Source organism: Balaenoptera physalus (genome assembly GCF_965194825.1).
Source record: "Balaenoptera physalus genome assembly, contig: SUPER_5_unloc_1, whole genome shotgun sequence".
In the NCBI taxonomy this organism is placed as follows: domain Eukaryota; kingdom Metazoa; phylum Chordata; class Mammalia; order Artiodactyla; family Balaenopteridae; genus Balaenoptera; species Balaenoptera physalus.
Window position 1 is genome coordinate 214,352 of NW_028126538.1, and position 20,857 is coordinate 235,208.

At 41.0% G+C, this 20,857-nt stretch overlaps 2 protein-coding genes and 1 long non-coding RNA gene across 10 annotated transcripts in view; 1 reads left to right on the plus strand and 2 right to left on the minus strand.

Moving 5' to 3' along the window:
- LOC309662171 (uncharacterized protein) overlaps positions 1–20,857 on the plus strand; it is a gene marked incomplete at its 3' end in the record, with an annotated part of 175,577 nt that overhangs the window by 9,717 nt on the left and 145,003 nt on the right. The gene's annotated exons all lie outside the window — the stretch shown is intronic.
- Positions 352–20,857, minus strand: part of LOC309662164 — a 141,286-nt gene continuing 120,780 nt past the window's right edge. For 2 of the 8 annotated variants that reach the window (XR_014264554.1, XR_014264556.1), the window contains 4 exons: positions 6,570–8,553; positions 3,765–5,479; positions 2,039–2,147; positions 352–984 (listed from right to left, as the gene is read on the minus strand). This is a non-coding gene — a long non-coding RNA (uncharacterized lncRNA). The other 6 variants (XR_014264555.1, XR_014264557.1, XR_014264558.1 and 3 more) reach the window with 6 other exon arrangements.
- LOC309662173 (contactin-associated protein-like 3) overlaps positions 20,265–20,857 on the minus strand; it is a 99,124-nt gene continuing 98,531 nt past the window's right edge. Inside the window, exon 4 of the mRNA XM_082478873.1 lies at positions 20,265–20,312. Within this exon, the coding sequence (XP_082334999.1) occupies positions 20,271–20,312 (42 nt within the window). The 3' untranslated portion in view covers positions 20,265–20,270. The remainder of the gene's footprint in view (positions 20,313–20,857) is intronic.

Consider the following 20,857-nt stretch of genomic DNA (forward strand, 5'->3'; position numbering starts at 1 on the left):
ACTTAAAAAAAAAGTCCACTTAATCTCACCCAGCAGGTACTCTTTTTTTAAAAAAAATTAATTTATTTATTCATTTTTGGCTGCGTTGGGATTTCGCTGCTGCACGCGGGCTTTCTCTAGTTGCGGCGAGCCAGGGCTACTCTTCATTGTGGTGCGTGGGCTTCTCACTTCGGTGGCTTCTCTTGTTGCGGAGCACGGGCTCTAGGCGCGCGAGCCTCAGTAGTTGTGGCGCACGGGCTTGGTTGCTCTGCGGCATGTGGGATCCTCCCGGACCAGGGCTCGAACCCGTGTCTCCTGCATTGGCAGGCGGCTTCCCAACCATTGCGCTATCAGGGAAGCCCTGCCCTTAAAATGGAAAAAAAAAAAAAAAAAAATCAAATACCAGTGGACTTGGAAATGAAGAGTTACAAGAATAGAGTTTAGAACTCAGGTTTAAATTTGTTTTCTTCCTGTATCACTGTCTGTTGTATGCATACCATCATGCCCTGGCAATTTGGCTGTATGGGTTTTAGCTCGGTTCCCTAAAGAGACAATGGCTGTAAATGCAGCCTGTGACCTGAATGAGCAAGGCCATCTCCCAAAGCATCCTCCACCTCATCGTCAAAAAACATTTATCAAGCAGGCAATTAATTTGCTATGGTCTTGAGCCAGGCACTGTGTAAAAAAACAGAGACCTGGTCTCTACCCTCCTACCTTTTATAACTCAGAGGAACAGCTGTGATTTTCCCCAAGTAGTGTATCCAACTTAATGTTCTCTTGGCATGAGTAGAAGTGGAAAATACTCTTACTTCTTTAAAAGTTCTATGCATGAAATTAGAAATGAATTTCTAAAATGTAACTTTCCTGGAGTAGTTTGTCGGTTCCCTCCTCTAATAAATACATTCATAAGAAGCTTTTGCAGATGGTTACAATGAAGATCGTCTCTATTCTCAGCCTGTGAGTCACTGGAGTGTCCCTGAAAGCATTTGTTTTGCCCTAGAGTCTCTATAAGCAAAAGAAGGTATTTATTAGCAAGTGTGAATAATGCCCACATATCTCCCCCTCCCATCTCCCACCTCCAAATCCATTGTGTTTGGCTCCCTAGCTCCTGACAAGTGGGTGAGTCATTAACATTTTTGAGCTCTGCTTGAATTACTCCAGGGTCTTGACTCCATCTGGAGCTACCCTCTGAGCATAGACTGGGTATGAACCTAAACTTGGCAGAGCTCCCAGGAGGGTTGGAATAAACCATAGTTATTAGAGCTAATATTCCTTCCTGCACAGAGCTGGTAGTCAGTCAGTGTTCGCCCAGTGGTTAAAATCATTGGATAACTGTGCCTTCCCTGGTGCTCCTGGAATTCCCAACAATCCAAGAGCTAAAGGGCCAATACCTGGCTCAGCTGCAGGGCTTAAATCTAAAAATAAATCTGTTCTGATTGGTTTTGATTGGTTGGTGCCCTTGTGGGTTGTCAGTTTTTTTTTAATTGAAGTATAGTTGATTTACAATATTGTGTTACTTTCACATATACAGCAAAGTAATTTGGAGATATATATATATATATATATATATATATATATATTCCTTTTTTGATTCTTTTCCATTATAGGTTATTATAAGATATGGAATATAGTTCCCTATGGTGTACTCAAATATTTTTAATATCATCTCTGCATATGCATTTTCTTGTTATCATATGATTCATATAATCTTCAGCTTCTATCCTTTTCTATTTTAACTGAATGAGAACTTTGAAAAAATCAGTCAGTCATTCTGGCTTAAATTTATATCCTAAATCATGTAAGGAAAGGTATTAGGGCCCAATCTAAGTTCTGGGGTTGAAAGTAAATCACCTGTCCTAATAAAAACTTCTTTTGTGATAGAGGCAATGTGTGTCTAAAAGGTGATGTTTATTTTCTAGTTTATAATTGCCTTTATGTAAGATTCCGCCCGAAAGATTTGATATTAATCATCAGAAAAAAATAACATTGGAAAAGTCAGATTGTGAAGGTGTATCGCTAAGTGTTGGGAGTTGGGAGGACAGAACGTGGAGGACCTTACCGCTAATCCAGGCGGTACTCCTAGCTCACAGGTCATTGCCCGTGATGTTGTGGACGGTGTCTAGGCTCCCAGCAGCCCAGGGTCGGTGCCACTCAAACCATACCTGAGGCTTGGTACAGGGAATCGTTTTAATGATAGAAAATTTCAAACATACATAAAAGTAAAGAGAATGGAGTCTCTATCCCCACACCCACCCCTCACCTGGGGATTTTTTTTTTTTTTGGTAACTTTTTACTTTGATATATAATTTCAGATACATAGAACAGTCGTAAGAACAGTACAGGGAACTCCCATTTACTCTACGCAGACTGAACAATTTCCATCTTATCCCATTGGCTTTATCATATTCTCTATGTGTATATGTATACATATGTGTGACTACTATTTTTTCTGAGCCATTTGAGAATAAGTCAGAGATATTGTGTCCTTTTATCTCTAAATACTTCGGTATGTATTTCCTAACAATAAGAATACAACCACAGTACAATGTTCAAAACCAGGAGTTTAACCTTGATATTATCTTTTTTTTTTTTGCGATGCCCAGCAGCATATGGGATCGTAATTCACCCACCAGGAATGGAACTGGCCCCCGCTGCTTTGGAAGCACAGAGTCTTAACCACTGGACCACCAGGGAAGTCCCAACCTTGATATTATCTAATCCACAGTGGATAGCCGAATGTCATCAGGTACCCTAGCAATGTCCTTTATAGCTTCCCCCCACCCCCTTTCGGATTAGATTGAAGCAAATTCAAGACAATTGCATCTGTATATACTTAAGTATCCAGTATTAGTTGGGGTAATTCTGGCTACATCGTCCTCATGGAAAACCTCGGGGGCCACCTTTCCCCTACCAACTGCCCCCAGCTCTTTGCGGGAAAACATTTGTGAGGGTCAGTTTTCAGAAGCGGGAAGGGGTAGAAACTGAGAAGCAGACATAGGTAATGAGCGAGGCAGTAGTTCTCAGGCTGGTCTGCGGACTGTGTATTGGGGGTCATCTGAGTTGCTCGTGCAACGTGCAGATCAGGGGGCTCTACCCAGACGGGAGCTCCACCCAGGCCCTACAGGATGAGAACCTCTGGGAGCGACCCGGACTCTGCATTTTAACAGGTGCCACGGGTAGCTCTTATACTCTGTGGGTTGGAGGTGCTCTGACCCGGAGGCAGGTGACCTGGGAGTGATGCTGTGTCCCTAGCAGTTTAATGTCACATCCCCACACACGTGCCCCGTCTCAGAACAGGTGCAAGGCTGTTACATTGCCTCCAATTCCACTAGCCCGAGATTCCTTAGGGTTGATAAGAGGCAGCATTTGGGGAATGGGAATAGCTGCAGGGGCTCCTCTCTCAGCACACAGCTTCTTACACAGGGCTGAGCCCGAGGGGGTGGGAGTTTCACTGGAGAGAGGAGAGTTAAAGCGGAAGGAGAACCTGTGATCGGACCGGACCCGGACCCGGAATGCTTTGTGGTGTGGAGTGAGCTTGTTTCCCCGGGGCGGGGTGGGGGTAGGTGCTTGGGTCATCCCTGGGGTGGAAGGCTGTTCAGAAGAGGTGAAACAAACTCAGGAGAAAGCCTCAAACAAACAGCCCTAGGCAGAAACCTCCACCTGCTTGGAAGAGGGCCCTGAAACCTTTCTTAGGACTGCGGAGGGAACTCAGGTGCGGCAGCCAACTGCGTAGCCTCAGCGCCTCCCCTGCCCGATATTCCCCTCCGGGAAGGCAGCCCCAGTACGAGTAGCGGTGGCATCATTATTATCGCTCCCAGGACCAGACAGCGAGTTGGTGCAGGAAATCCGCTGTATAGACGTGACCGCGTTCAGGAAACGTGTCCATTCAAAGAATGGAGGTCGGTGGAGCCCTTCTCTCGGGCCCCTTTCATCTCTGAGGGTCGGGGCTTTCCAGTCGTCTTCATTTGCTGAGGAGCAAATACTTCTTAGACCAGGCAGGCGGGGAGGCAGTGCAGCTCTGCCTGGGACAAGGCACACTTTAGGGGCGTCCTGGACCTAGGCTCCTCTGCTACCTGAGATACAAGGACCCTTGTAAATGATTCTGACCCACCAAGAGATGACAACCATTGGGGAGACGCTCTAGATGTTCACTGTGCATCCGATGGGCGGCAGTGGGCTTAATTCTAACCTGCATCCTGTCAATGTGGCCACGTGACAAAGGTGACCACGTGACACAGGGGACCACCCTCACCTAGGACAGTAATCCAAGTGGCTGTTTCAGTTCCTCCCGCTGTTGAATTTTCCTCTCCGTTCTCTTGAAAAGGCGCTGCGCTCTCCAAGTCCCTCTCCATTTTAGCACGAGTGGTTCTCAAGCTGTAGCTCGTGCCAGTTTAGATCTCGGGGCTCATTCAGCCTTGCTCAGGGGAGCCGGGCTGGGTTTCTCTCATTCAGAGATAAGTGTGAAGAGGCAGCCGAGAGCCTTCCAAACCCAGGCAGGCGTGGAGTCTTCACAGAGAAAGAGAGATGCAAAGTCCTGAAAGCAGAGCTCGCATTGGTGCTGTGCCCAGACTGCACGACGTGTGGGAGCAGCTCCCGGAGAAGCAAACAGACAGGTGGGCCTCCTTGGCCCCCTGGGGCTGCCAGGTCCTTCTTCAGTCTAAAGGCTGGAGGCAAGAGTCTGGACTCAGATATAGCTTTGCTGATTAGCAAAAGTTCTCATCTCCCAAGTCTCTCCCTGGTCAGGGCCATTCCTAGTGGACATGAATTGGGTTTATGAAAAAAGTATTTGAAAGTGCCAAGGAGGTTCCCGCACCGTCGTGATGATGCTGAGTAGGCAGATTGATGTTCTGATGTGTACCCGGGTTCAGGAGCAAGGGAGGGAGCACTTCTGGGGTGCGCTTTTCCACCTGCTTGGAGGCAGGCAGGTGGAGAGATTTAGATGACTAATTAACTTGTGTTTTGCACACATTTATGGACATGTGCCCAGCATGGGCCTGGGAATACACAGGTGAGCAAGCTGTCATTCCTGACCACAAAATGCTCACGATCTAGAAGAGGAGACAGACCTAGGAGAATTGTAACTCAGTGTGATGAATACGAGGACTGAAGTGGGCCTGAGGTGCAGGGATGGCTAGAGGAGGTGGGTGTTGTAACTGTTTTAATCCACACAACAATAATCCTACAGGGCCTTAATGTCTTCACGGCTGTTCTGAACAACAGCAAAACTTTGCAAACAAAATTATTTCATAACTAAGTAGAGGGGAAGCTTAACCCAATGAATGCATTTGGTGGCAAAATCTGACCTAAACTGTTTATCCTTTTTAGTCTGAATGTTCGTATTGATGTGTTGTGTGACAGACCCACCATGGGTATTACTATAATGCATAGGCACTCTATTACCTTTATCAAATCTGAACAATTCTGAACCTTGAAGCACATCTGACCCTTGGGTTTCGATGAGGGACTGTGGACTTGTCCTGGTATCGTCTGCATTTTGCATCTGAGGAGGCAGAATGCAGGGCGGACTCATTTGCCCAAGATCCAGAGCTGGTAAGGGGCAGTCAGGCCTTGCGAGAATGTCCTTCTGATGCCTGAGCCCTGCTGGACACCCTCAGGTGACACTGCCTTGAGAGGCACCGACTTACACAGCAGTGGTTTGGGCACCGGGCTCATGGGTGTCTCTGGAGTGGGGATGGATCGGATAGCATTGCCCAGGGATGTACCCAGGTGGCCGTGACGGGGATGTGGGTGTCAGTCTCCCCCTTGGACCGGGCTCATCCACCTCACTCTGGTGGTAGTCAGATCCTATTTAACAGGGAATGGGGATTTTGTGCCTCTCTGCCCACAAGATATGCTGTTGCCATGTCAAAATCTGTCCGCCACCACACCCCGCCCAGGTTATCTCTCACTGCTTCTTGTCTCCATTCTTTGAACATTTTGTTCCCATCACTGGGTTCTGGTCTGTTACCCCTAAGGTCTCTTCAACCAGTGGGAAAGAGGTACTTGTTAATAATTCTGGTGTTTTTTAGGTTGGCCCCACGATCAGCTTTGTGTACAGGCAGGAAGTAGCCAACAGGGAGAAGTGATTTTAGGGACACAGGCCTTAAACAGCCTTCAAATTACCTTCCTTAGCTGTCCTAGCAATTGGAGCAGGGGTTCTGGGCTGAGGCTGGATGCCTCAGGGGTTTCATGAGCCCCCGAAATAGGTTTTGGGTGTGTTGGCGTTTTTCTTCCATTGGATTCTCAGCAGAGCCTGTGACTTTAAAAAGGTTAAGTGCTGCTGGGTTGGAGTGAGGCTCATTAAGCATGTCAGCATTTCCCAAAAGGATAAACAGTAAATGAGTGTTCATTTATATACTCTCTTCCATTATCCTGTCGTGTATCTATAGTCAATATGATCACTTTCATGCTTTAGTTAATAGCTAGGATAATTAACCCTTGGTAGGCTGAAAGGAAAACTTGGGAGCTTCTGGATTCAATAGGCTTTTATGGGGTAGGTCTACCTGGAGTCCCCCAAATGAGGGATCCCCTTGGATTGTGGCACAACCCAAGGACAAAAAACAAAGGGTGTTTTTCATCACTTTGCTTACTTCATAATTTTGCCAGGTCTTCTCATCACGAGGGAAGCAGTGGTGGTTCCTCCAAGGGCCTTTCCCTGCCTCCGCTTAGCTCTGCTTGTTAAACACACCCCGGTGATAAGAATCTAAGGAGGTAGTGCATGATTTTCCTCTTGCTGCTGTAACAAATTATCACAAAGTTAGTGACTTACAGCAAAACAAATTTATAAACTTACAGTTCCATAGGTTAGAAGTCCGACACAGTTCTCACTGGGTTAAAATCAAGGTGTCAACAGGGCGACATTCCTTTCTGGAGGCTCTAGGGGAGAATCTTTTCCCTTGCCTTTTCCAGCTTCTGGAGGCTGCCTGCATTTCTTGGCTCATGGCCCCTTGTTCTGTCTTCAAAGCCAGGCGCTATCTTCGACCTAGAGGTCAAGTCCTTCTCACATAGCATCACTCTGACCTCCTCTTCTGATTCTCTTCCACTTTTAAGGACCCTTGTGGTTACATTGGTCCCACTTGGACAATTCGGGATAATCTCATCTTTGAAGTCAGCTGATTAGCAACCTTAATTCCATCTGTAACCTTACTTCCCCTTTGCCATGTAATGTAACATATTCACAGGTACCAGGGACTAGGACGTGGACATCTTTGGGACATCATGCCTACCACACCCAGACACCAAAGAAAACTAATCTGCATTAATTCCTTTGGTTATTATAAGTACCACCTGGACAGAAACACTCAGTTATGTATAACCTTCCTTCGAGGAGAGCTTGTCCTTGTGAGAGGCATATCAAAGGGTCACGACATTGCAAGTTCTCTGACCTCATCCTCCCCTTCCTGGGACTGGGGGGAATGTCTGGCCATCCCACAGGTTGTGACCAACTTTCCAGGAATAGCCCTGGAGCATGTAGCCCTCTTAGGGACCTTCTAAAGGATGTGTTGATGCTAACGTTTGACTGCCCACCTCTGGCTAGTCCCAGGGGTGACGTATGTTAGCAAAAATTGGCTGGAGGCAGCTTAGGGTCTTGAAACCATCAGATAAACATTTTATTAGGGATGTGTGTGAGGAGAGATTCCTGGCCTGTCTGGAATATAATTTATGATTGTGTGTGCAGTGTGTGAGCAGGGATGAGAGGACAGAGATGGGAAAACAGAAACCCAACAGTAACATTAGCCACAGAAACAGGTGCAAATCTATGCAGGAAAATGCAGAGGGGAAAAAAGCCCCTGGTCATTTGACTTGTGTCACATGAAAATGGCAGCAAGACCTTGGAGGGTAGGATGTTCAGGGGGAAAAGGAGTCTCAAGCCAGTAGCAGCATCTTTCCAGGCAGAGGGGCTTTGTCTTGGTGAGGAGATATTGGCTAATTGCATGGATCTGGGGCTTTTGTTGGTTTTGTTTTGGTTCCAAACGGTGGTCGGAAAAGCATCTCTTACAGTGACTGTGTGCAGCCCTGGCCCTGCACAAAGTCCTGAGACTGGGGACAGGGAAGGCAGGGAGAAGGTGACCAAGCAACTTTCCCAGAAGCAGGACCAGCTACATAATTTACAGGGCTGGGTGTAAAATGAAAATACAGGGCCCTTGTTCAATAATTATCAAGAATTTCAAGATGGTGGTGGCAGAGTATTTAGCCAAGCATGGGGCCCTCCTACGGCCTTGCGTTCTCACACTGGTCACACACCATGAAGCATGAAGTGGCCACTGCCCAGGGCAACGTTCCCTGTGTGTGTCCTTGGCTCTCTCTGATATCACGAGTGATGTTTGAGGCCTCTTTCCCAGGGAGTTAGCAGGACCATGGGCCTTGGCCCTGAGGACTTGCTTTCATATCATAGAACTTGTCTTGATTGCACTGGATATTTGATGCTGCTTGACAGGTACTTTGCTCCATCTGGGGGGAGCCCACATTCCAGGGGCAGGAAGCAAGAGGGGCGAGGAAGAGAAACTTGGGACTCTTAGAGCCTTCCCTTCCGGCGGTGTGACCTCAGACAAGCAACTTAGATCCTCCCCATCCCTATGGAGTGTGAGAAAATATTTGCAAATCACGTGTCTAAAAAGAAGTTAATATCCAAAGTATACAAGGAGCTCATACAACTCAGTAGCAAAAACACCATATAACACAATTTAAAAGTTGGCAAAGGACCTAAAAAGACATTTTTCCAAAGATGACAAACATTTGGGGAACAGGTATATGAAAAGGTGATTCACATCACCAGTCATCAGGGAAATGCAAATCAAAACCACAATGAGATATCACCTCACACCTGTTAGTATGTGTATTATGAAAAAGACAAGAGATAAATGCCAGTGAGGATGTGGAGAAAAGGGAATCTGTGTGCACTGTTTTGGGGAATGTAAATTGGTACAACCAGTACTGAAAACAGTATGGAGATTCCTCAAGAAAATAAAATTAGAATACCATGTGATCCAGCAACTCCACTTCTGGTCATATAGCAAAAAGAAACAATATTTTTTTAGGAGTTCCCCGGCTGTCCAGTGGTTAAGACTTCGTGCTCTCACTGCTGAGGGGAGGGCCTGGGTTCAATCCGAGGTTGGGGAACTAAGATCCCACAAGCCACGTGGTACGGGAAAAAAACAAAAACAAAAACAAAAACAAACTTTGAAATGTTATTCACAGTAATGGTATGGAAAGAACCTGCCTGTCTCTCACAGATGAATGGATAAACAAAATCTGATACACACACACACACACACACACACAAATATACATATATAACATACACAATGGGATATTATTCAGCCTTAAAGTAAATCCTTACACTTGCAAGAACATGAATGAGCCTGGAGAACATTATGCTAAGTGAAATAAGCCTGATGGAGAAAAGACAAATGCTGCACGGTATCACTTATGTGTGGAATCTAAAAAAAAAGTTGGAATCATAGAAACACAGAGCAGAAATTGTTGCCTGCAGTTGGGCATGGGGGGAAATGGGAACACGCTGGTAAATGGATACAAATTTTCAGTTATAACATGAGGGATAAAATGAAGGAATAAGGTCTGAGGAGCTAATGTGTAACATGGGGACTAACTGATGATGCTGTATTCTGTAACTGAAAATTTCTGAGAGAGTAGAATTTGTGTCCTCACACACAAAAAGTAAATATATGACAGGTGATGGGTATGTGAATTAACTTGATTGTGAGAATCTTTCACAATATATACGTATATCAAATAATCACATTTTACGTTTTAGATATATTACAGTTTTGTCAGTTATGCCTCAAAATAGCTGTAGAAAGAGGAAAACGATCAACAAAATTGACAAAACTAGTTAGATTGACTATTAAAAAAAAAGAGATAAGAACAAAATAGGTAAAATCAGAAATGAAGAAAGGGACATTACTACCAATTTTGTAGAGATAAAAAGGCTTACAATAGAGTACTATTGACAGTTGTAGACCAACAAATTTGATAACTTAGATGAAATGAACACATTCCTAGAAACACACATCGTACCAAGAAATACAAAATCTGAACAGATCTAGAAGTTAAGATATGGAATCAGTTATCAAAAATCTCCCAACAACTGAACGCCCAGCACCAGGTATCTTCATGGTGAATTCTACCAACAACTTAAAGAAGAATTAACACCAATCCTTCTCAAGTTCTTCCAAACAATTTAAGAGGAGAGAATGTATCTTCACTCATTCTATGAGGTTAACATTACATCAATTACAAACCTAAAGACACTACAAGAAAAGTACACTACAGACCAATATCCCTTATGAATACTGATGCAAAAACCCTTTAAAATAATAAGAGACAGAACAGCCCATTATAAGGATTATACATCATGACCAAATGGGATTTATTCTTGCAAGGCAAGGTTGGTTCAACATATGAAAATCAATCAATGTAGTATAGCACATAAACAGATTGAAGGGACTAAACTCCATGTGATCATCTTAATTGATGCAGAAAAAACATTTGACAAAATTCAATGCCATATTATGATTAAAAAAAAAAAAAAAAACTCAACAAACCAGGAATACAAGTTGATGACTTCAACATAACAAAGGTCACAGATAGAAAACCAACAGCTATTATATTCAGTGGTGAACTCTTTCTCCCTAAGATCAGGAACAAAGGAAGGATGCCTGTTGTCACCACTTCTATTCAGCAAAGTACTGGAATTCCTCGCCAAATACATAAGGCAAGATAAAAAATAAAACGCATCTAAATCGGAAAGGAAGAAATAAAATTATATTTGTTCAGAGACAACACACAAGCACCAAAAAAAATCTGTTAGAATTAATAAATGAATTTAGAAAATTTGCCAGATACAAAATCAACACTCAAAAATCAGTTGTTTCGCTATACACTAAGAATGAAAAGTTTGAAAAGGAAAGTTAAAAAAAAATACCATTTAAAATATCATGAAATATAGTAAAAGACGAGGAATAACTTAACCAGCGGGACAAAAGACATGTACATTGAAAACTAGAAAACGTTGCTGAAGGAAATTAATGAAGACACCAACAAATGTAAAGGCATCTTGTGTTCACAGATTGGAGGACTTAATGTTGTTAATATGTCAACACGACTTAAGGGGATGTACGGATTAAAAGCAATCTCTTTAAACATCACAGTGAGGTTTTTTCAGAAGTAGTAAAATTCACCCTAAAGTTCATATGGAATTTAAAAGGCCTGAATAGTCAAAATAATGTGGAAAAAGAACAAAATTTGAAGTTTCAAATTTCTTGATTTCGAAACCTACTACACAACCACAGTAATCAAAATAGTACTGGCATAAACACACATACAGGACGGAGAATAGGCCAGTGGAACAAAACAGCAACCCAGAAGTAAACCCGTATATACATCACCAAATGATTTTCAACAGGCGTGCCAAGACCACCCAATGGGGAAAGGATAGCGATTTCAACAAATGGTACTGGAAAAACAATATCCACATTCAAAAGAATGACGGTAGACCCTTACCTCACACCACATACAGAAATTAACTCAGTGAATGAATGACCTAAATGTGAGACCTAAAACTATAAAACTCTTAGAAGAAAGTTCTGGGAAGAAAACCATGACATGAAATTTGGCCAAGAGTTCTTGAATATGACACCAAAAGTGGAGGTAATAAAAGAAATAGATAAACTAGGTATTCAAAATTTAAAAATACTTCTTTCATCAAAAAATAAAACGAACCTGCTGAATGGGAGAAAATATTTGCAAATCCTATAGCTGATAAGGTTAATATCCAGTATGTATACACTTGTACACTGTTGGTGGGTATGGAAAATGGTGCACACAGAAAGGAAAACAGTATGGTGGTTCCTCAAAACATTAAAAATAGAATTACCATATGATCCCATAATTCGAGTTCCTATTAAATACTCAAAAAGAATTGAAATTATGAACTCAAAGAGTTATGTGTTCACCCATGTTCATAGCAGAATTATTCACTATAGGCAAAAGGTGAAAAAACTCAAGGGTCCATTGAGGGATGAAGGGATATACAAAATGTGACCTATACAAACAATAAATCAATAGTCAGTCTTAAAAAGGAAGGGAATTCTGACACATGCTACAACATGGACCAACCTTCAGGCATTACGCTAAGTAAAATAAGCCAGTCACAAGAGGACAAATACTGTATGATCCCACTTATATGAAGTACATAGAGTAATCAAATTCACAGAGACAGAAAGTACAATGGTGGTTTCCAGGGGTGAGGGGGCAAGGGAAATGGAGAGTTGTGGTTTCATAAGTACAGACTATTATAGTTTTGCAAGATGAAAAGTTCTGTGGATGGATGATGGTAATGATAGCACAGCAGTGTAAATATATTTCATGCCTCTGGCCTGCACTCTTAAATTGTTAAGATGATAAATTTTATGTTATGTATATTTTACCAGAATTTTTTTAAATAGAGGAAAATTAAGACATTCATATAAAGAAACACTGACGAAGTTCATTACTAGTAGATCTGCTCAATAAGAACTGTTAAAGGAATCCTTCAGGCTGAAATGAAACGTAACTTGAAACCATATGAAGAATTAAAGAACAATGGTAAAGGTAACTACACTAAGTTTAAAAGGCCAACACATTTGCAGTTAGGGTTTGTAACACCTCTTTTCAAAATGTGATTTAAAAGACAAATATATAAAATAGTTATTATAAGGCTATTAATGGGCACACAATACATAAGGATGTCATTTGTGACAAGTGCAGTGTAAACGAGGATGTGGGATGTAAATAAGCAGAATTTTTGTTATTATTAAATAAAAATGTTATTACTTCAAATTTGTTTTTTCATAAAATTAAGATGTTTACTTTAACCCCTAGGATAAGCACTAAGAAAACTACCTCACAAGTATACAGAAAAGAAATAAGAAGAGAATCAAAATGGTAAACTGGGAAAAACATCAACCACAAAAGAATGCAATAATGAAGGAACTGAAGAACAAAAAGGATATAAGATATCTAGAAAATAAATAGTGTAGCAGTAGAAGTTCAAAGGGCTCAGTATAGGATCAACACAAAGAAGACTACACGCAATCACGTTATAATCAACTTGTTAAATGTGAAGTACAAAGAGAGAATATTGAAAGGAACAAGAGAAAAGTGACTTGGCACATATGAGGGAACTCCCAGAAAACAATTTGTGAATTTCTCAGCAGAAACCTTACAGGCCAGGAGAGAGTTGGATGATATATTCAAAGTACTGAAAAAAAAAACAAACCTGTGAGCAAAAATGACCATACCTAGCAAAATTATGCTTTAAAAATAAAGGAGAGATAAAGTCAACAAAATCAAAGTGAGTTCATCACTACTAGACCTGCCTTATAAGAAATGCTTAAGGGAGATCACTTTGAAATGAAAACATGTGAACAGAAATGCAAAAGCAAACAAAAGCATAAATTTCAATGGTAAACTCATACACACACACACAAATATAGCATAATAACACTGTAATGGTGCTGTATAAAGTACTTTAATCCTGAGATAAAAGTTAAAATTTGTTAACAATATAAAAAGAAGGAAACTGACTATAAGGACACAAAGTTTGGGTGGGAGTAAAAGAATAGATGTTTAGAACTACAAGATTTCTATGTAGCCTTCAGCTAACCACAAAGAAAAGGCCTACTATAAATAAACAAAAGATAAAGAGAAAAGGATCAAAGTAAATCACTACAAAAAAATAATCAAACAACAATGAAATAAAGCTACAGAGAAAGAGTGCAAAACAGACATAAGACAATTAACAAAACAGCAATAGTAAGTCCTTACTTAAACAGAATCCAAATGGGAGCCATTTGGGAATGTTGAGAGGCTTTATAGGAGCTAAATCTCTTCTTGAAGTTTTCTGTTAGAAACCTTGTGTTAAGTGGGCCTGAGGACTTTCTGTTAATATGCCAACATGTTGGGCTTCCCTGGTGGCGCAGTGGTTAAGAATCCGCCTGCCAGTGCAGGGGACACGGGTCCGAGCCCTGATCCAGGAAGATCCCACATGCCGGGGAGCAACAAAGCCCGTGCACCACAACTACTGAGCCTGCGCTCTAGAGCCCATGTGCCACAACTACTGAAGCCCGCATGCCTAGAGCCTGTGCTCTGCAGCAAGAGAAGCCACCACAATGAGAAGCCCGCGCACCACAACAAAGAGTAGCCCCCCGCTCACCGCAGCTAGAGAAAGCCCACACGCAGCAACGAAGACCCAACGCAGCCAAAAATAAGTAAATAAAATTTATTTTAAAAAAAAATGCCAACATGTCAGGATAAACATGATCAGAAATGACCAAACCTTTTAAAGAGAAAACTTCAGAGAGATATGACTTGTCTAGAGGAGAAATAGTAGGTTGGAAAATGACAGCCCTTACCTTTGAATTGAGCTGAATGACCCAGTTCCTGTGTATAGCTTTTTGTTCCAAGAGTACTGTATTGTGAAAGGATTTGAGTAAGCAGAAGGCTTTGTTTGTGTAGTCTGTTTGCTGGGTCTGCCAAGTTGGTTAGAGGAACCATTGCTTAGATCTTTAATTAAAGGCCAAGCTTGAGTTTTCGAAAGAAGAGATTTCCAAGCTTGGCTCGCATTTAATTTAGGAGGCTTTGTTGGCCTATGCTGTGGGTCCATGGTGAAGAGTTGAGCACTGCACTTGCAGAATATTTGTTTTTGGAGATCTCTGATGAAGTTACATGTGAGCACTCTAGTTGCACAGTCTCAGAAGTTCTCTTTCCCATGTATTAACAGTTCTGGGTCATTATTCTCTGAAGAATTAAAAACAATTATCTTTGGTTTTAAAAATAGTTTATTTCTGTCAGAATTGTATCATGACACATCACTTTTCAACTTGGAGCAGTTTTAAGTGACTTTGTTTCTTCTAAGGTTGAACTTAACTGACCTGATTTGGCCATGACTTTGCAGAGTGAATATTAATTATCTTAGTTAAAATGCTTATTCACTGTGTTTTGAAGCATCTTCTAAGAAAGAAGTTTACAGATATGAGTTACCTAGAAACCTAGCAAAGCTCTTTTTTACTTGGTTTCTCCTTAGTTTAGAGTTGTGAATGTTATTATGAGCCTTTTAATTTTTACTGTGAATTTTTGTTTTCCAAGAAATGTGTTTCTTTTAGAGTGAGAAGTTGGGTTGTTTTCTTTATGACTCTTGCAGATATTAACTGTAGTAATTGTTTGGTTTTTATTGTGAATTTTATGCCCTTGTTCTTTTAGAAGATCACTTTATAGTAAAATAGAGTTTTATGGTCACAAGCATCTCATTATTTTGGTATGCCAAAATTTGGTACACAACAGGGGGGGATTAATCATTAATGCCTTGTATTTTCTGATTAAAGCAGGGCAGGGAATCTCTTGCCAGTAGGTTGAAAGTTGAGTCTTCATTTCAAGGGAAAAATGGCTTTTTCTTATCAATAAACGTCAATTTTTTACAGAAAAAAAAAACCAAAACTTCAAGTTTCAGAGAACTTACAGCCACTAACGATCTGCAAAACAAACAAACAAACAAACAACCCCACACCCTAGCAACTCTCAACCTTGGATCAAACTACAATATGTTGGAAGAGGTATTACTGAAAAGAGCTTGAAAGGGCAGCCTAAAAGGCAGAGGGTACAGAACATGGGCCATGTCCCTGTAAAGGGGACATGGTTCATAATATTGTGAATCAAGCGGCTGGTTCACAATACTGGTTATGATGTTCAAAACTGTCAATCAAAGAGAGGTGCATTATTATATATTTGCTTGTTGCTATTGCTTTTCTGATTAGAAGATACAGAGTCACTTTAGGTAACTTCCATTTAATTTAATATTTATCTTCATTTTATATCTGGGGCACATTTTCTACATTAAAATATAATCATAAAAAAAGTATATATATATATATATAAAATCATCCTGACTCCCCCCACCCCCTACACCCTCAGAGAAAAAAAGTGAAGAACTTTACACAACTTGAAAGAAAGATGGAATGCACAGAGAAGTTGCTATTGCACCCAAGTAACAAAGAACACAGAGAGACCAAACAGTAGACATGTCAGAAGTGCATAGAAGACAGCTCAGGGCTCGCAGCAGGAAGGAGGAGGAATTAAAAGACTAAAGCTTTTAAATGCTATCACTTGTGCCTCAAGATTACCCTGAAAAGGCAGATAGGTCAGAAAGCAGGACCAAACAGGGGATTTTCCAAAGGCTGCTATCTAACAGAGTTTAAAATATCCATAGATTATATATATATATAAAACTCCATACACAGAAGAGCTTTCTCTTCCCCACCTTGCCTCTAGCATCCGGTCAACACTTTAGAAACTTAAAACCACTGTTAGCATGTCCGAATGTAGAACCGATATAGGTTTTTTCTCTCTTAAAAAATTGTATCCCAACTCTTTCCAACCAACAATTCTATTAATTATTTTCATTATGATTCCTCTGCATGGAAACCCAGTAAGGGATCATCAAGACAGGGCATCTCACTACTATCAGATCAATGCCAGTTGGGCAAAAGCTGCATGATTCTGTGTTACTCAGAGGGAGGGAGAATGGTAAGACACAGGAGTTGAAAGTCATCCGTACCAAAGAGGAAAAGGAAACTCCTTTTCTAATCTATTCATTAAACAGGAAACAGCAGGTGGACAGGAAAAGCCGTCTGCTTAGAGCAGACCCAGAGGCACACCGAAATCTTAAAACAAGTGCTCAGGAAAGCGTCTCGGCTCGGAGAGGAAGAGTCTTTCAGACCCTATCTTGTCCCTAGTTTGGAGATCAAAGCATTGTAACTTCAGATAGTGATACTCTGGAGGGGGTGGACAGGGAAGGTCTGAGAGACCCAAATAATGAGGACACTAGGCAGCTAACTACACCACTACGTACAAATACACACATCAGTACGAAAAGTTCACCTCCAACCCTCAGCTACTTTAAACAAAGCATTGCAGGTCCAGGTTTTCTGAACAGGGGATATTTTAAAGTCTGTTAGCAGTTTGAAACATTGCAACACTGGCACAATATGTTACCTATTCTTTGTTTTTAATTACAGGGCAACACAGTAAACTCCAACACAAAGGTGGGGATGGGCGAGTGCAAAAGGAATAAAGAAAACAGAACCAGTATTTCACAAGAGCATCGAGCCAGCGATGAAGTAGCAGCTAATGCTTTGCAGCGTCTCGAGGGTAGAATTCGCTCAAGGTGCTCTGAGGGATTCTCTTCAGCATTTCTTTGGGGAAGATTCGGAGCAGTTGCCAGCCAATGTCCAAAGTCTCACAGACAGTGTGCTTTTCGTTAAGGACCTTACAAAACATTGAGACTAGATGAATAAAGGCCAAGTACTTCCAACATATCAGCATTATTCAAAATTTATTGTTATGGGTCTAGCACTGTGAGCATGAAGTATAAAAAAGAGACACAAAGCAGTCAGGTCTCCCAGGACTGGATGTGACCAAATGTGGAAATGAGGGTCTAGACAGTAAGTACCCCTGGGAATCAGAGAAAGGGAGAAAGCCCGCAGGTGAGACGTTGGGCGTGTGCGTGCGTGCGTGCGTGTGTGTGTGTTTAACAACGGGTGGGATCTAAAAACACTCCACGGAATAATGGAAACTAGACCCAGAGTTTTGTCCAGAGAGTAGTGAGAAAAGCAGTTTCCCAGCAACACAGGCTGACCTGAAGGAGGCTAGTACAGATACTTAGAAGGCCTTAAATGCCAATTAAGCACCTGAATAGGTCCATGTGAAAGTTTTCAAACTTGCTATTGCTATTATTATTTTTAATAGCAGAATCATTCTTATCCTGAAAGTAAATCTCATTTTTTAACGAAGGAGTTAGAGTGGCTAGAGTTCTGCATTCTTTTCTCTACCAGAATAATTTTTATCTTTTTAAGATATTAAGGTTCTGCATAAATTTTTTTTTTTTTTTAGAAAACCCAACAATCATATGTTCTGGGGATTTTAATGTTACTTAAAAAATGTATCACACAAATAGAAAAGTGCACAAATCCTAAGTGTGCAGCTGATACATTATTCCAAAATAAACACATCGTTTGTAAGTATCACTGAGGTCAAAAATAGAGTTTACCAGCATTAGCAGGGGTGGCAGGGAAGAGACCAAACAAAACAGCTTGAAAGCCCTACACATGCTATGTAATAAAAACCATTATAGACTTTTTAACAGAAGGACAATCAATAAAATTAATACTAAATTTACCCCGGCAATGGCACATAGAGAGTCAGGGAGACTGGTGAAGATGCTGGCACTAACGGTCAAGGATGATGGGACAAAGGTCTGGACTAGGTCTTGGGACACAAAGAGTGGTCAGAGATCAGCAGCTTCAACGTCACCCAGGAACTTGTCAAAATACAGGCTCTCTGGCCCCACCCACACCTACCGAATCAGAATCTGCACTTCAACAGGATCCCTGGTAGATTCAAAAGCATATTCAACTTTGAGAAACACTGGCCTAAGTTTTTTTAATAGGAATGAAAAGAGAACAGGATAAGATGTTTCAAAGGAGAACAATGCAAATTAGCAAATATTTGATGACTGGAGAATAAATGAAGAGGTTTAAGAATGCCCAATTCCTGAGCTTGGGCTAACTAGGGTAATGGTCATGCCAGAGGAAGACAGAAATTGAAAAGGGAATTGCTAGGCAGGTGGTCAGTTGGGAAAATACTCTGGCTCTCACCACGCTGAGCCAGAGAGGATGGTGGCATAAACACAGGCTTCCTAGCTGGAGATGTGGGATTAGAGCTTCAGAAAGAGGGTAAAGGCTCATACACAGGAAGTTAGTCATCAGCATAGGGGAAAAAAAAGCACAGAAAGAACAGGTAATTAAGCCTTTGGGAACATTAACAAGAAGCAGGAAGATAAGAAATCAGGAGGATGAAAACAGATGGACTGGGAACGTCCAAAACCCCCAAAGCCAGAGGAGAGCATTGCAGAGAGGTTAAGAGGGAGGAGAAGCGGCAATGGAGGTAGGAGAGCAGAAGGCCGGTTGTAAGGAAGATAAAAAATAAGACAGGAGCTAAATAAAGGGATAAAGACATCTAAGGTAGAGGCGAAGGAACCAGAGGGCTAAGAACAAAGACATGGCAGGCGGCTGGAAGAACCTCTTCTCTCATCAGAAGGAAAACTGTATGGAGACCAATGTAAATTCTCTCAGACTAGGGAAGAAGTCTTCAAAACTACATATGATGCTGTTTCTATTCATAGGAAAATAGTAATCTTACCCTGAGCAATGAAGTTCCTCTCAAACTTCTGCAGAAATTCCAAGTAAAGCAGATCATCTGAGGTAAGGGCTTCTTCTCCAACTACGGCTTTCATGGCCTGCACATCCTTACCAATAGTATAGCACGCATACTAAAGAGAAAAGAACGTTTACATGAACCTTTATAAATGGTAACGGTACTCTGGGCTATATAAGTGTATTGCTGTAGCTATCTTCACAGTATTTCACATTATTTCCAAACATAATTCACATATGCAAGTACTGGAAAGACTTTATTATACAGTAGTCTCACTAAGAAAGGAGTCTTCAGGCATGCAATACATAGACATTACTAACACTCTACAAAAAATACACTCCCTCAATATATCAATGAGCTTCCATTTTGTAGCGCATTTAAAAATCACAACTTACACAATAGGAGAAATCCATCTCTAAATTCTATTCAAAAAAAAATATCTGTGTTATCAGTAGGTTTATTTATCATTTCTACTTTAAGGTCAAATGTATTTTTCTTTAATTATGCTTGGTATACAATCTCAGGACTATAGAAACCAAGGATTTCATAGAATATACACAGCTGTATTCCTTAGCGTTCTGGTGATTGCCTAATATGTTAAACAAAAAATTAGTTAGAATAGTCTTTCAGAAATACTCTATAATAAAGGTTACTACTAAAAACTTAATCGTCTTATGCCTTTTTTATTTAAAAACTACCTCATACAGCATTAGAGGTGGGTTTCAAGCATGTGATCTTTAATCTTTGTCATGAGCAGTTATCCTTATGAAAAAGATTGTTTGGCTCTAATGAATGTTTCTGTATTCCAGTCTTCTATATTATATATTCTATATTAAAATTCTACTTTGATGGGGGGAGAAGAAAAGTGATATGGAAGAAAGACAAGAGGTATAAGACAGCAGAATGAACTGAGAAAGTATTCATTTCTTTAAACACAGTCCTGGAGAAAACATACGTACCAGCTGGTTAGATACATCGGCATGATCCTTTCTGGTCATACCTTCTCCAATAGCCCACTTCATTCACCGAGACAACGAGGGCAGCACATTAATAGGCGGGTAAATCTTGGGTAAAAGGGGAAGGGGGAAAATATTATATTTAAGTACAAAATTCAAGCTTTACTGGTAGTAAAGGAGGATTTTGAAACTCATTTTTATTGCTTAAATTGCATAAAACTGCTACATTTGTTTCCTAGATGATTCCTAATATCTCTTCCTGGTAAGAAAAGGAAGTAAGAAACATTTTACAGGTTAAGATTTCTTTTTGAGAATCAAATCCAAAAAGTAAAATCTACAAAACAGTACAAGATTCTATTAAAAAACTGAATTTTCAACATCTGCCTACAATAGCAAATCCAAATGGTCTTCTGAACTCTGACTCATAAAATCACACATAAAAAGATTAACAAGAATTTCACCTAAAGGCTGATATCAGAAGCTGGCATCTACTACAGAACCAATACAAAATCTGTTTTTGATTATTCAGTCATAAAAAAGAATGAAACCTTGCTGTTTGCAACATCATGGATGGACCTTTAGGGCACTATGCTAAGTGAAATAAGCCAGACAGAAAAAGATAAATACCATATAATCTCACATATATGGGACCT